The following is a 12,973-nucleotide window of genomic DNA, read 5'->3' as shown; positions in this document are numbered from 1 at the left end:
ATCTGCAATTTTTATTTATCAAAAAATTATCAATCATAAATATTACAACTCTCATCAAAATCACAGATTTGAAAAATAAAAATATTTCCAAAATAGATTTTCTTTTTCTAAACAAAACAAAACGCCCAAAATTATTTTTGAATAAATGTTAAAGTTGATCTTCTACAATATAAAATTATCTGGAAAGTCGTTTGGTACAATATTTCTGAAAGAATTATTTCTCTTAATAAATGTGGGGGAGAAGGCATCATAAAATAGCTGACTTTTTTTTCCCAATAACATAAAAATCAAACATTAAACTCGGAAACCGAGAATTGCATCAAAGAAAAAAGAGTTTGAAATTTTTTGCAATGATTGAAACAATTCAATTATCATCATTTGCCAAAAGATTTAAGGTTTTAACAAAAGTTCCAAATCGAACATAAGAAGATGCTTATAAGTCACCATTCATAGAATTGTTCAATACGTGAATTTTTTTTTCTTGGGAGAAATATTTTTAATGGGAATAAGGCGGTGTTTTTACATTTGTGTGTTACGAGAAATAGTAAATGTGAAGCTAAGGTTTTTAACAAATAGTTAAAACCGCACAAGTTTCTTTCAGGCGGCTATTACCATAACATTTTACTGATTATCTAGGTAAGCTTGTATGGTTTTTGATTTTTTTTTTAGTTTTTACAAATTATCTTTGTTATAAAATGCCAACTACTTATAATCTTAGTAAAACCGTTTCATTTCAACAGAGAAATATTTTTTTAATCGCTGAATTCAGAGCCAAAAATTTAACTTCAACAATATGGTACTTAGCTTTTTTTTCTTTTATACAAGTACAAGAATTAAGGACGAGGGGGATAAAACTTAATAGAAACTATCACCATCTTTTATGGCATCTCCTTTCTATCGAAAAAGAATGGTATTTTAATGCTAATTTTAATCAGCTCACTAATTAAATATTTTTTTTAATCATGCAATTTTTACAATTCGAGGAGGTCTCAAATTTCTCCAGGTTTTTCCTTTTTTATTATTTAAAAATAGAGAGACAGAAAAACACTGCAAAAGGCATAATAAGATACTCTTTAGTAACTGAATATTCAAAAAAACTAGATACGGAGTTGTGTAAAATTGGAAAACTAAGATCAACAAATTTTGCATACAAAATAAAAATGCAGTGGTTACTCCCTTCCCTCTTTTGATATTAGAATTCAACATCTTCAAGAGAATTTATCGCTAAGTACAACTGAAACATTTACTTTCGTTTTTCAATTGTTTTATAAAATTAAAATTTTTGATCCAAAAGAAAAAAAATTAAAACCATGTTATACCAAAGATTCAAACACCGTATCTGTTTAGCAAGGCAAGAGTTTTTGCATCATCTAGTTTTATAAATGGATAAACTTACTTCTCTCTCAATGATTTTTAAGATAAACAATCCTAACTAACTTTTAATTCAAAAATGTAGTTAAAAATAAAAAATAGGGTATATATTTTTTTTAAAAAAATCAAAATTTTTAAAAAAGTTTAAATTAAAAAAATTATTAAATTTGAAATTTTAAACTTATTCTGAATAATAGAACCAAATTATCGAACTTAGTTGAATCTGCTATTATTGCTGTAGTTCAAGCAGTGCCCAAAATTTAAAAAGCTAAAATTTTAAGCATTCAAAATCATTTTAAGGAATACTATCAATGAAGCATTTAATTTCCTTCATGATGCATACGTGAAATAAATTGAATTTCAAGGAATACTATCAACGAAACATTTAATTTTCCTTATGGCGCATCCATGAACTTTATTGTTTGCCTTCTAGATGACGCCATGTTGAAGGTATCGCGTAGGGGCGAAATTCAATACATAATTAATAAAAAATTCATTATATAATTTTAAAAAAAATTTCAAAAATGACACTTTTACATTAAAACTATTCCTATGGCTCATCATTATATTTACCCAAGCCCTTCAATTATAAACTTCTGGAAAGAAATGACATAGTCCTGTATGTAATTTAACAGAACATTAAAACTTAGCGAAAATTCGCTTAAAAGACCTCTATACTTCTCTGAGTTAATGATCATGCAATATTTTATTTAATTCTAACTGAAAACATTAAGTTATACCAATTAGTATAATGATGTTTTTAATAAAGAACCAACGAATTGTGGGTTTGTTGAAAACAGCTACTGGCTGTCAGTCAAGGTTTCTTTCATTGCAAGATATTTCGTTTTTCTAGGAAATCAAATTAATTTTACCAGTGTACTTTCGGAAAATGGTGGAATGTCATAAAATAATGTAGGTTTTTAATTTATGTTTTCCTATTTCAGTGTTTCTCAAACTTATGACTTTTGTGTACCCTTTCTAAATTTTTCGTAACGCTCTGTACCATTAATAAAAAAAATGAATGTACTATTTTACCATAAAAAATTGCACAAAAGTTAAAAATCACAACTGGCTGTTGACACCACTAATTATTAACTGCAAAAATAGCCAATAGAAAAATACGCAATCGTAAATTTTCATTGCTAGCTTTGTTTTTAAATAAAATTTTTGTTTTTGTTTGTTGCAAGATACTTCGCATAAGAACCCGTACCCCCGCTAAACTGTTCCCGTACCCCTGGGGGTACGTGTACTACACTTTGGGAAACACAGTCCTATTTGATTCTATTCCTGCTCTAAAATCTATTCTTCTTCGAAATTTGTGGTATATCGCTCGTTTAACAGGCTTTATATATAAATTCTTAGCTTTTTTAATTCTTTTTTTTCTCCCAAGCGTTAGTTTTTGTGCACTTTTATTATGAAAAAATTTGAATAAGTTTATTATTTTACTAATTAAACTAATTAGTACTTTTTCCGAATTAAAAATTTTTGTATTTCGTCTCTTGGCACAAGTACCAATTGTAGAATATGTTTAAAAAAAAATTTCGGCTGACATTTTTTTTCTACGATTATTATAATAAACAAGCTCTGAAACAAGGAAAATATTTATAAAGTGCACTGGATTATGAAGGATTGAAAAATATTACTAAGAATAATTAGGCTACTATACTACAAACTTGAAATTATATAACAGAAACAGAACACGACTAGGCGTTAGTGTATCATACTTGCTGCAGCTCTATGTTCCAGCTTGAATAATCCAATTTCACTTCAACCCTATTATGTTATTACACTTTTTCAAGTTTACATTTAAATCTAACACAATGAAAAAAAGCATGCAGCAATTGATTCTGAATATAAACCATTCTACATTTGCAGGAATAGATGAGGAAGTTTATTTTATTTCTATCTTCCCTTTTACTCTGTTTCCTTTTTATTTTTGAAAAAAAATTCAAATTTTAAACAAGTTATTTTTTTAAACGATAACTTTTTTTTTTTTGGGGGGGGGGGGGATAGAAAACTTTTTAAATCGAATTTTAAATAACGTTTAACAAATACAGTAATTATAAATGAAGAAAAAAAATAGAGAGAGATTACACGCATTTTGCGTAACAAAATACGAAAATCAAAATATTTTAATGCAATTAATTCACCTGAAGAAAATTAAAAAAAACTTAAAAACAAGATTCTTGATATTTTTTTCCTCACCTTGCGTAAGTGTAAGCTAATTATGCGTTATGCAAGCAAACTTTATTTCCTATTAACGATCGTTAATCATTAATGCGAAACCCAAACGCCTACTTAAAAATAGTTAAGTTTATAACTTTAAAAAAAAACTATAATTAACATTAAACTGTATTTGAAAAAGAACTTACAGTTTTAAATCTAAATACAAATTTAAATAATGTTTATACACATAATATGCTTTGACAATGTTAGATTAAAGTAATTTTAAATACTTCAGTTGCCTTACGAACTCTCTGATTTAAAAAAAAATTTATGTTAAAAAAAATATTTGGTTTTTATACTTTGGTATTACTTTAGCGATTTACAACCTGCAGCTCAGTAAACAAAAGTAGTTTTTGATTAATTTATACGCAATCCTTTGCCTTCTAGCCAAAAAATAAATTGCTTGAAATGCTTTTATACTTTTTTTAAAGTTTTTTAATTAAATTCTGACAAACCATCTAAATTGTACCAAAAAAGTCCTAGTCTTATTAACAAATTTGAATCATTCCAAGAAACTTTTTTCTTACACATGACATTTTTAATTCAAATTTTTCGGGATTTATCTTCAGCACGTAGTCAAAAATATTAAAATTGTTTTCCCACAGAGAAATGAGATTTTGATATGTTTTATAAATTACCGAACAAATTATTAATTTTTTAAATTAAAATATCCCTACACATTTTCGGAAAATAGAACAAGTTCAGTTAGTTTCCATAGTAGCAATTTAATTGCTTTTTTAGGTGACTTAATAATCATTCTTGCATCGTAGAGACTCAATTCATTCGCCCAGTGGTTGGCCCTTTCTCAGAAAAGTTGTACTCCACTGTAATACAATATTACAACTAATCTGTATTTTATTATCTGTCTTCTAAAACATTAATATTAATAGCTCTTTGTGGTTGAGTTTATTTGCAGTCATCAAACATTTTACGACAGACGCAATTTAATTTTAGTGTTATTGGGCATTGAGCAATGATTATTCTGATTGCATCCAAATGTACGAAATAGCCAATGTTATATTTCTATACCTTTCAATTAGCAAACTCTCAATTGAATACTATACTTAGCTAAGTTCATTATTTTCCTTAACTAATGCGCCGTCAAGGTCACGATTTAAATTACATTTATTTGCCTGTCAATCTTATATATCCGGCCAATTTTTGAGTGTTGTGCACTGCGCAGAAAAAGAAGAAGAAAAAACGCACCATCCTGAATAACTTTAGATCTAATAAACGAATCTTCAAGCTCAATGGTTTGAGGGAGTGACTTCAAATTTGCTAATTATTCAGGTCAGACGATATTTTGTTACAAAACCAGACATAAAAACGTACTTTTTCTGTATAAACATACTTTTTTTCCACAGACGGATCCATATTTCTGACCCCCAAAATATAGCCGAAATCTGGGAAATATGGTGCTAATAGTTTGGTCAAGAGAGCGATTCAAAGTTTTCACCAAATAATGTTCATTTTAATTTTTGCATATTTCGCCAGATCTCGAAAACTTTTTACGCGAATTGAAAAAATTTTGCACACATTTATAAAATTCGTTTATCTAAAGATAATTTGATGCAAAAATACATTTTAGTAAATGTTTTGTTATTTTTTATTATGTTATTAAATAATAGTCGAAAAAATTTTGAACTGTAAAGTATAAAAATTGTATACATCATTTTACAGTACTTAATTTAACATGGCAAAATACAAAATTTGAGCGAAATCGGATGAATAGTTCCAGAGAAAAAAAATTTGTGAAAGAGTCGTATATTTAAAATTCGATTTCTCATGAACTATTCATCCGATTTCGCTCAAATTTTGTATTTTGCCATGTGAAATTAAGTACTGTAAAATGATGTAATAAATTGTATACCTTACAATTAAAAAATTGTTTGGGGTACTATTAAATAAATTTTTAAAAAAATATTCACTATGATTTAGTTTTTGCATTGAATTATCTTAAGATAAACGAATTTCATAATTGTGTGCAAATTTTTTTTAATTCGCTAGAAAAGTTCCAAGAGATATAGAAAAATAAGCAAAATTAAGATTAGAGGTCCAAACTTAGGACCGGTCATCTGACCAAACTTTTAGGACCATATTACCCAGATAGCGAAAAAAAAAAACCTATACTTTGGTGGTCAGAAATCCAGATTCGTCGAAAAAAAGGTATGCTTATTGAGAGAAAGGTAACCAAATAAACATACTTTTTAAAAAAAGTATGTTTATTTGGTTATTCAGGGTGGTCTTGGTTGTTTTTTTCCCTGCACTGCACATAGATTTATCAAGATGACGGCATATTTATAGCTTTTTTTTTTCCAGTCCAGCTAATCCGATTTGATTGCATTCATTTTGTATATTCTGGCTTGGTTCTGTTCTGACGCATTATCTATAACTCAGACGTCGGTACTAAAGCCATATTTTTCTAACACTTGACTTTGATTTCAGTTTTTTTACTTGGAAAAATTTTATAGCCATTGAGTAAAATAATTAACAGTGAACAGAATATGGTTTTTCCAGTAATAAAACCAAGTATTATGAAAGAGTTTTAGCATTGTAAATATTCCATTTTTCAAGATTATCTAAAGAAAAAAAAAACTTTCGCTTTAACATCTTCTAAACTTAAAATTTTTGGTTTTAATTCAACTAATTTAGAAACAGCCTGAGAATTTAATAACTTATATTGAAGAAGCGTGGAAAAAATTTTTAACAAGAAAGAAATCTCTTCTACACCAAGAAACGAAAGAATGTGTGCCTGTCTATGAAAATAAATTGCGTCTATGTTCAGATGAAAATTTTAGCTAAAAAATTTAACTTTATTTATTATTAAATTATTATTATTCAAGCGTCGTGAAAATTTTACTAACTACTCAATGGTATAATAAATAAACAATAAAAAAATATCGAATTTCTTTCCGAAAACGGGCTTACATGACAAAAGAGAAAAACTGGAAATTTTGAATATGTTTATTACATTACTTTAAATTTCAACTTAAGATGCAAGCAAATATTTAATATCAAAATTATATAATAGTTATGTATGTAAAAGAATGAGTTTTCCTTTGCCTCTATATTCGAAAATATCATACTTCAGTATTATCTAATGTCATTAATTAGCAGTATTCAATTTACTACATTTGTGACAATTTATTACTAAAAATGATCAAGTCCATTTTTTTTCCAATTTAAAAAATACAAATTTTTACTTTCCACTTAAAAAAGAATGGTAAATATATGGTAACATATTTTTACAATTAAATATTTTAAAATAATTGATTAATGAAATATGAATATATACCTATTAAATAGTGAATTAAATATATTTTTTAGTACTAATGATTTAACATTAAATAAAGAATAAACTTCCTGTTTGAAATTTATTTGAGCACAATGAAGCTTCAAGCATAACAATGCAGCATTAAATAAAATAATATGCACTAATTAAATTTCAAATTAATTTTTAATACTGTTCAGTATTTTTTTAATTATGCTCTTTTATCAAAGCATTGTATTTTAAAATTACTAGAATCATTAATAAAAACATACTGCATGCATAGAATAAAAATTTGTTTACACTGATACCAGACAAAAATTTAAAAGATAACTGTCAAAATATAAAATTCAGAAAAGCACCTCGTTTCCATTGATTCTTTTGATTGTACCAAACAAAATATATACTGTTAAAGAAGATTCAAAAAAAAATTTTAATAAAAAGGAGAAATTTTTTATCTTAACTTGTCCTATAATTAAATTTTTTTAAATAATTGCAAAAACTATCAGAACATGGAGTTGATGATCTGTGACATTTTAAGAAATTTCAGGGACATTATAACTTAACTTAAAATTTACTGACATTAATTATTTAAGAAATATATTTTTGCAGAAGAGCAATAAATATATTATACATTTAAAAATTACACATCGTATACACTTCTAAGCAACACAGACTCACATTAGCAGTTAACCTTCTTTACTTTTAATCCGCGAACAAAAATTTTTTTATGTATAATATTCATTGAAATCCGCCTTTGTTTACCAGACTGTTTAATAGCAACAGTTCCCTAACGGTGGTTAAATAAATCGATTTCGAAAGTGTCCGTAGAATATTTTTGAGAAATCTTCTCATTTTGAAATGAATAAAGCTTACCATTATTCTTGCTTCATTTTCCCTTTTATAAAAATAGCTTCAAATTTGGATCGCAGCCACAGTACCCGATCTCCGGAACATCACCCGCCAAACTCTAGAGTGAAGACAAAACTAATACGAACGCCTCTCGAAAATGAAATCAACACAAAATAAGCGGAAAGAGCAAGCGCCGCCATGTGCGAGATTAATGTTACGACATTAATTGTTGTATGAAATAACATACTAATCATTATTTGTTTTCTCCTGACGTAGCTTTTTCTTTTACCGTTATTGTTTTTCAACGTTTTAAGATGTTTTTCATCCAAGCTTATAGGCAAGAAAAGTAAAAATGACCGGAGGTTTAATACAGAAATTAAATTGTTATAGAGCAATATAAGAGCGGATTAAGCTGTATGAAATACAAAGAGGGAAAAACAGAAATATTTTTCGTTATACATATTTTTTATAGGTTAAATTAGCTGTTCCCAATTTTTTTTAGGGTACCGAACCCTAAACAATCAGCCATCTTCTGATGGAACCCCGACTTTAGTTAAAAATAGAGTAAATAAAAACAATTGTATACGCATTAAAACAGTGTTTCCTAAACTTATGACTTTTGTGTACCCTTTCTAAATTTTTCGTAACGCTGTGTACCACTAATAGAAAAATGAATGTATTTTTTATTATAAAAAATTGCACAAAAGTTAAAAATCACAACTGGCTGTTGACACCAAAACTTATTAACTGTTGATTCTGCAAAAAATAGCCAATAGAAAAATACGTAATCGTAAATTTTCATGGTTAGCTTTGTTTTTAAATAAATTTTTTTTGAAATTTTCGTTTGTTGAAAGATATTTCGCATAAGAACGCGTACCCCCTCTAAACTGTTCCCGTACCCCTGGGGGTACGCGTACCACACTTTGGGAAACACTGCATTAAAAGACTATTTTATTTTGATTTCCGACTCTTTTATATTTACTAAGAGGCATTAAATTTTCCAACGCTTTTTCATTCATCGTTATTTTATCTTTTTCATTTTCATTTTATTTTTTTTTATCTTGGAGGTGAATCTAGTTTAACAAAAAATTGGTTTTATTGTTTATTGATATAAAATTAAAAACAAAAAATGGCATAAACGTTGAAAATGATATTTTGAGAAACATATTTCAGTAAAGAATTCAGTTATTTTGATTTGAAAGTCGTAAGGTGAAATATTATTCAAATTTTTTATGAATGCACGTCTTTTTCATAATTGTTGTCATTTGATATTTTTTTTAAATTTAATTTCTCTCTCTCTTGCATTTTACTTTAAATAATTTCATAAAGACAATCGGAATAATTAATAAATATTAGATTATTGATAGTATCAAAATAAAATTACAGTTTTAAAAAATGTTAACGGCTTAAAAAAGGGTCTTAACTCTCGGAACCCCTTTAACTTTTACACGGAACATCATTTGAGAACTGCTGTGTTAATATTATTTAAAATATTGTATTAAAAAAATTAATTAAAAAATAATAATAACATTCCCCTATGAAAGTATTTATATGAAAGTATTCTTATATAAAAGTATGAATATAAGAATTAATTCGCATTTGATACACAGATTTTTTTTAACTCACTCATTAACCCATATAGATTAATCTACAATCTTAATAAACACAAATTAAAAAGATAGTATAGTCTCGTACATAAAAATCTTAGTCAAAGTACTATAAATCATAAATGTATATATTTTTGAGAGTAAGAGCACGTCTATACTAAAAAATAATTTCGTCAAGTTAATTTTTTTTTTTAAATATTTGTTTTATTGCTTTGTAAACAAACATCTCTACATTCTAAAGCTGTTTTTCTCAAAATCAGAAATTTGATATAACATAACCTAACTAAGCTTTTCATATCTATATAAATAAAAACTTAAATAACACATAAGTATTTACATACCATACGAGCTGGAAAGTCGACAATGATATTCCAAGGGTAATTAAATTTTCACAATATTAACATCCCAAAATGTACGTAATTTAATAAGCCTTTTACCTCTGGTACATAACAAAAATTCAAATATATTGAAGTAAATCAAAAATTCTTCTGTGTACTTAAACAAATAAGAATCATTCTGAACATCAAATTTTAATAGCAAGAATATCAGCTTGAAAATTATTTCATGTCATCAAATAATTTAGTTTTAGAAATAAGCGAATAACAGAACATAAAAAAATTTAAAACTTCCAGGAGGGTTAATTGAAAAAGATTTAACACTTGCACAAAAGCTTCTGTTCCATTTCACGTTTTACAATGCAGTCCTTCGCTATTGCTACATGCATTCTGAATTGCATGTCGCTTAGCTTATCTCCCTCTAGTTTTCACTTTCGTCGAACCAGTTTTTTTTTAAGATCTCATCATTTTTAAGCAAGAGGATTTCTTAGAAATGATCTAAGTCACGTTAATGGCATGGCAAAAGAATTGCAATTCTACAAGGACGTCACGTGAAAGTTTACCAAGAGGACAAAAGTTCGATTTGAAGTTGTTTTTTTTTTTCAACGTCTTCGTAATCCAAGTACCTCAAATAATGACAAATTAATGATTTGATGAACACGCCTAATTGATAGGAGGGAGTAAAAAATGATTTTTCGTAAATGAACCTTGAAAAATCTTCTCTTTCATCGGGCTGACGTTAGCAAACCGAACAATAGGAAGTTAAAATTCAATAATTTATTATTCAGAACTTAACATCTTGTCCGCCATTTCGAGAATTATCATGTGCTGTTTCAGGGCCGTATATGAATTTATTACTGGCATAAATTTCCCTCAAATGTACACGATGAAATTCTTTTAGGATTTAAAAATTACAAGTACACTGTTTCTATTTAAAATAGATACAGTAAAAACACGATAAACGAGAACGGAATATTACGAGAAGTCATGGGTCACGACCAATTTTAAAAATCAACATCAAAATACTAATATCAAAGATACAAACATTATAAGTTTATAACGTGTTAAAAATTACTACACAGCTTTATATATAACTTCTCTAGAAACTTTTTTTTTTTTTGAAGGGGAAATATTTTTTTTTCTTCCACTGTTTGTTGTTTGTTTAATTGAAGAATGTCTTACGAGAGATGGCAAAATGGATTTTTATTATTGGTATCAATACAGGAGCGCGAAAAATGGACATCATTTCAACTTATTTCTTGCCTATGATATTAACCTTTTAACACTGTTTTTCGAAGCTCTGTCGCCAAATAAAAAGATAATGAAAAATGTCAACAAAAAAAAAGCCATAGTTTTAAGTGCCTTACACAATGCGATGATTTTAAACTATGTATAATTTTACCGTGAAAAATTATCTGGGCTTTAGAACAGACAAATAACATATATTAAAAGCTATTAAAAAAGTTTTTTTTTTTTTTTTTTTTTTTTTAAATCGCCAATTTGGCGACATTTTCCCACCTAGATGAAAATTATCAAAATCACTGCCTTATTCTCAGTATTTGCAAAATTTATGAGCCCAGGTAATGCAGCATTGGAGTAAGTTTTTATGTCTTAAAAAATTAGACCACAAAAGCTTTTCATTTTCACAAGGCTGTGGCTTTCCTCCAAATTGACGTTATGGGCCATTTTAAAAATAAGCGTAGATAGCGCTGGCTTGGGATAAGCTGAACTTGACCTAACAGTCATGTTAGGTCATAACAGTTGAAAACTCACAGTAAATATAAAAATAGACTATTATACGCAAAAAAAGTATTCTATCATATTACGACGGAGCCTTAGAAAAACAGCCTCATGTTTGCTTTGCCACACTTCAAAGCCAAGTTATCTTCCTCTTTCCAATAGAAAACTCTTGCCATTTTTGGGAAATTAGCTTCACACTTCCAAAAAAAACAAAAACAAAAAAAAAACTTTTTGTTGACTACATATCTAACATAACCCTTTATTTTCTTTCTTGATAGCTTGCCCCTAGGCCAAAGGTTTCTAAATGGTGTTTCGCGGAACTTAAGGGTTCCGTGGAAGAGTTAAAGGGGTAATGCAGTGATGATTTTTAAAACTTATTATTATGATTATATTTAGATCCAACCTACGGTTCCTAATTTATTTAATCTTTCAGAATGTTAGGTCTTCCTGAAATCATTTCAAGTAATATGCATATGAATAGAAATTTCATTTTTTAAAAGAAAATACTATGTTTCTAGTAAAAAAAAGTATATTGAACAAATTATGAAAAGAATATGCATTAATAAAATACTGCATTAGTATCTCTTAACGAGCGTTTCGAATTAAAATAAAATTATTTCACTTTTTAATAAAGGAATATGGTTCCCTAAAAACCATTTTCAACGTTGATAGAAGTTCTTTTTACTTTTCATTTCGAAGCCATAACATTTTCAGCTTATGTATATGCACCCAAAAACAAATTCATAACTACACAAGATACAGCACAAGGACTGCAAATTTAACTATCGAACATAAAACCTTATATAAAATTAATGATAAAATCATGAAAAATCTTCATTCCTCTAATCTCATTTTATTTTATAACTGGCGTTGAACAGTCGTCATTTTTTAACCCAGCCCAGAAGACAAGGGAATTTCTGGACCAAGCATTGAGACAAACTAGCCTTCCTTCAGAACTGTGTTCGGTGCGAGCTGTGAGATGCAGAATTCGTATCAAACAGCTACTGCGACTCTTATTTCTCTAATTAAATATTTAAAAAATAAAGTAGTCGTAAAATAATTATTTTCAACGGCATTTACGCAAACAATTTCATATAAACAACCGAAATATTAAATAAATTATGGATAATTACTTTAATACAAACATAATTATTATTAGTTAAAAAAAAAATCCTAACTCAGTAATCCCGCCACGGAACCCTAAAGTTGCGCAGAACATATTTCGAAAATTCAGATTAATGTTGACTAAATCATAACAGTGGACGTAGCATAAAAAAGAAGTGAATGCTCATAAAAGAAATTTAAAATGAATGAGTATGAATATAAAACACTGAACAGACGGTGACATTTCCGCGAGACGATTTCCATAGTAACTATACAACTTAACTTTTGCCATTACAATTCAACAAAAAAAAAAAAAAAAAAACACTAATATTGTTTGTCCAACCATAAAAATGAATATGAAAGTTGGACAGGAGAGTTTTTATCTACTGTTTTAATCAATAACGACAAAAAAGTAAAGAGTTATTCCACTTTTTCTTCAGTGTTTGCATAAAGTGCATACTATTCACAAT

At 27.7% G+C, this 12,973-nt stretch overlaps 1 protein-coding gene across 5 annotated transcripts in view; it reads right to left on the bottom strand.

The window, feature by feature from the left end:
- The window catches only part of LOC107437563 (uncharacterized), an 85,931-nt gene that overhangs the window by 25,195 nt on the left and 47,763 nt on the right, over positions 1-12,973 (bottom strand). Inside the window, exon 1 of one of the 5 annotated variants that reach the window (XM_016049622.5) lies at positions 9,666-10,056. The exons of 3 other annotated variants lie outside the window; for them this stretch is intronic. In XM_016049622.5, the coding sequence (XP_015905108.1) occupies positions 9,666-9,668 (3 nt within the window). In that variant the 5' untranslated portion in view covers positions 9,669-10,056. Of the gene's footprint in view, positions 1-7,741; positions 7,898-9,665; positions 10,057-12,973 lie in introns of those variants that run through there. One more of the 5 variants, XM_071178653.2, reaches the window with a different exon arrangement.

The sequence above is a fragment of the Parasteatoda tepidariorum genome, chromosome 6 (genome assembly GCF_982258835.1).
Source record: "Parasteatoda tepidariorum strain Cologne lab strain chromosome 6, Ptep-v5.0, whole genome shotgun sequence".
Lineage (NCBI taxonomy): Eukaryota > Metazoa > Arthropoda > Arachnida > Araneae > Theridiidae > Parasteatoda > Parasteatoda tepidariorum.
This window is presented reverse-complemented; position numbering and strand designations above follow the sequence as displayed.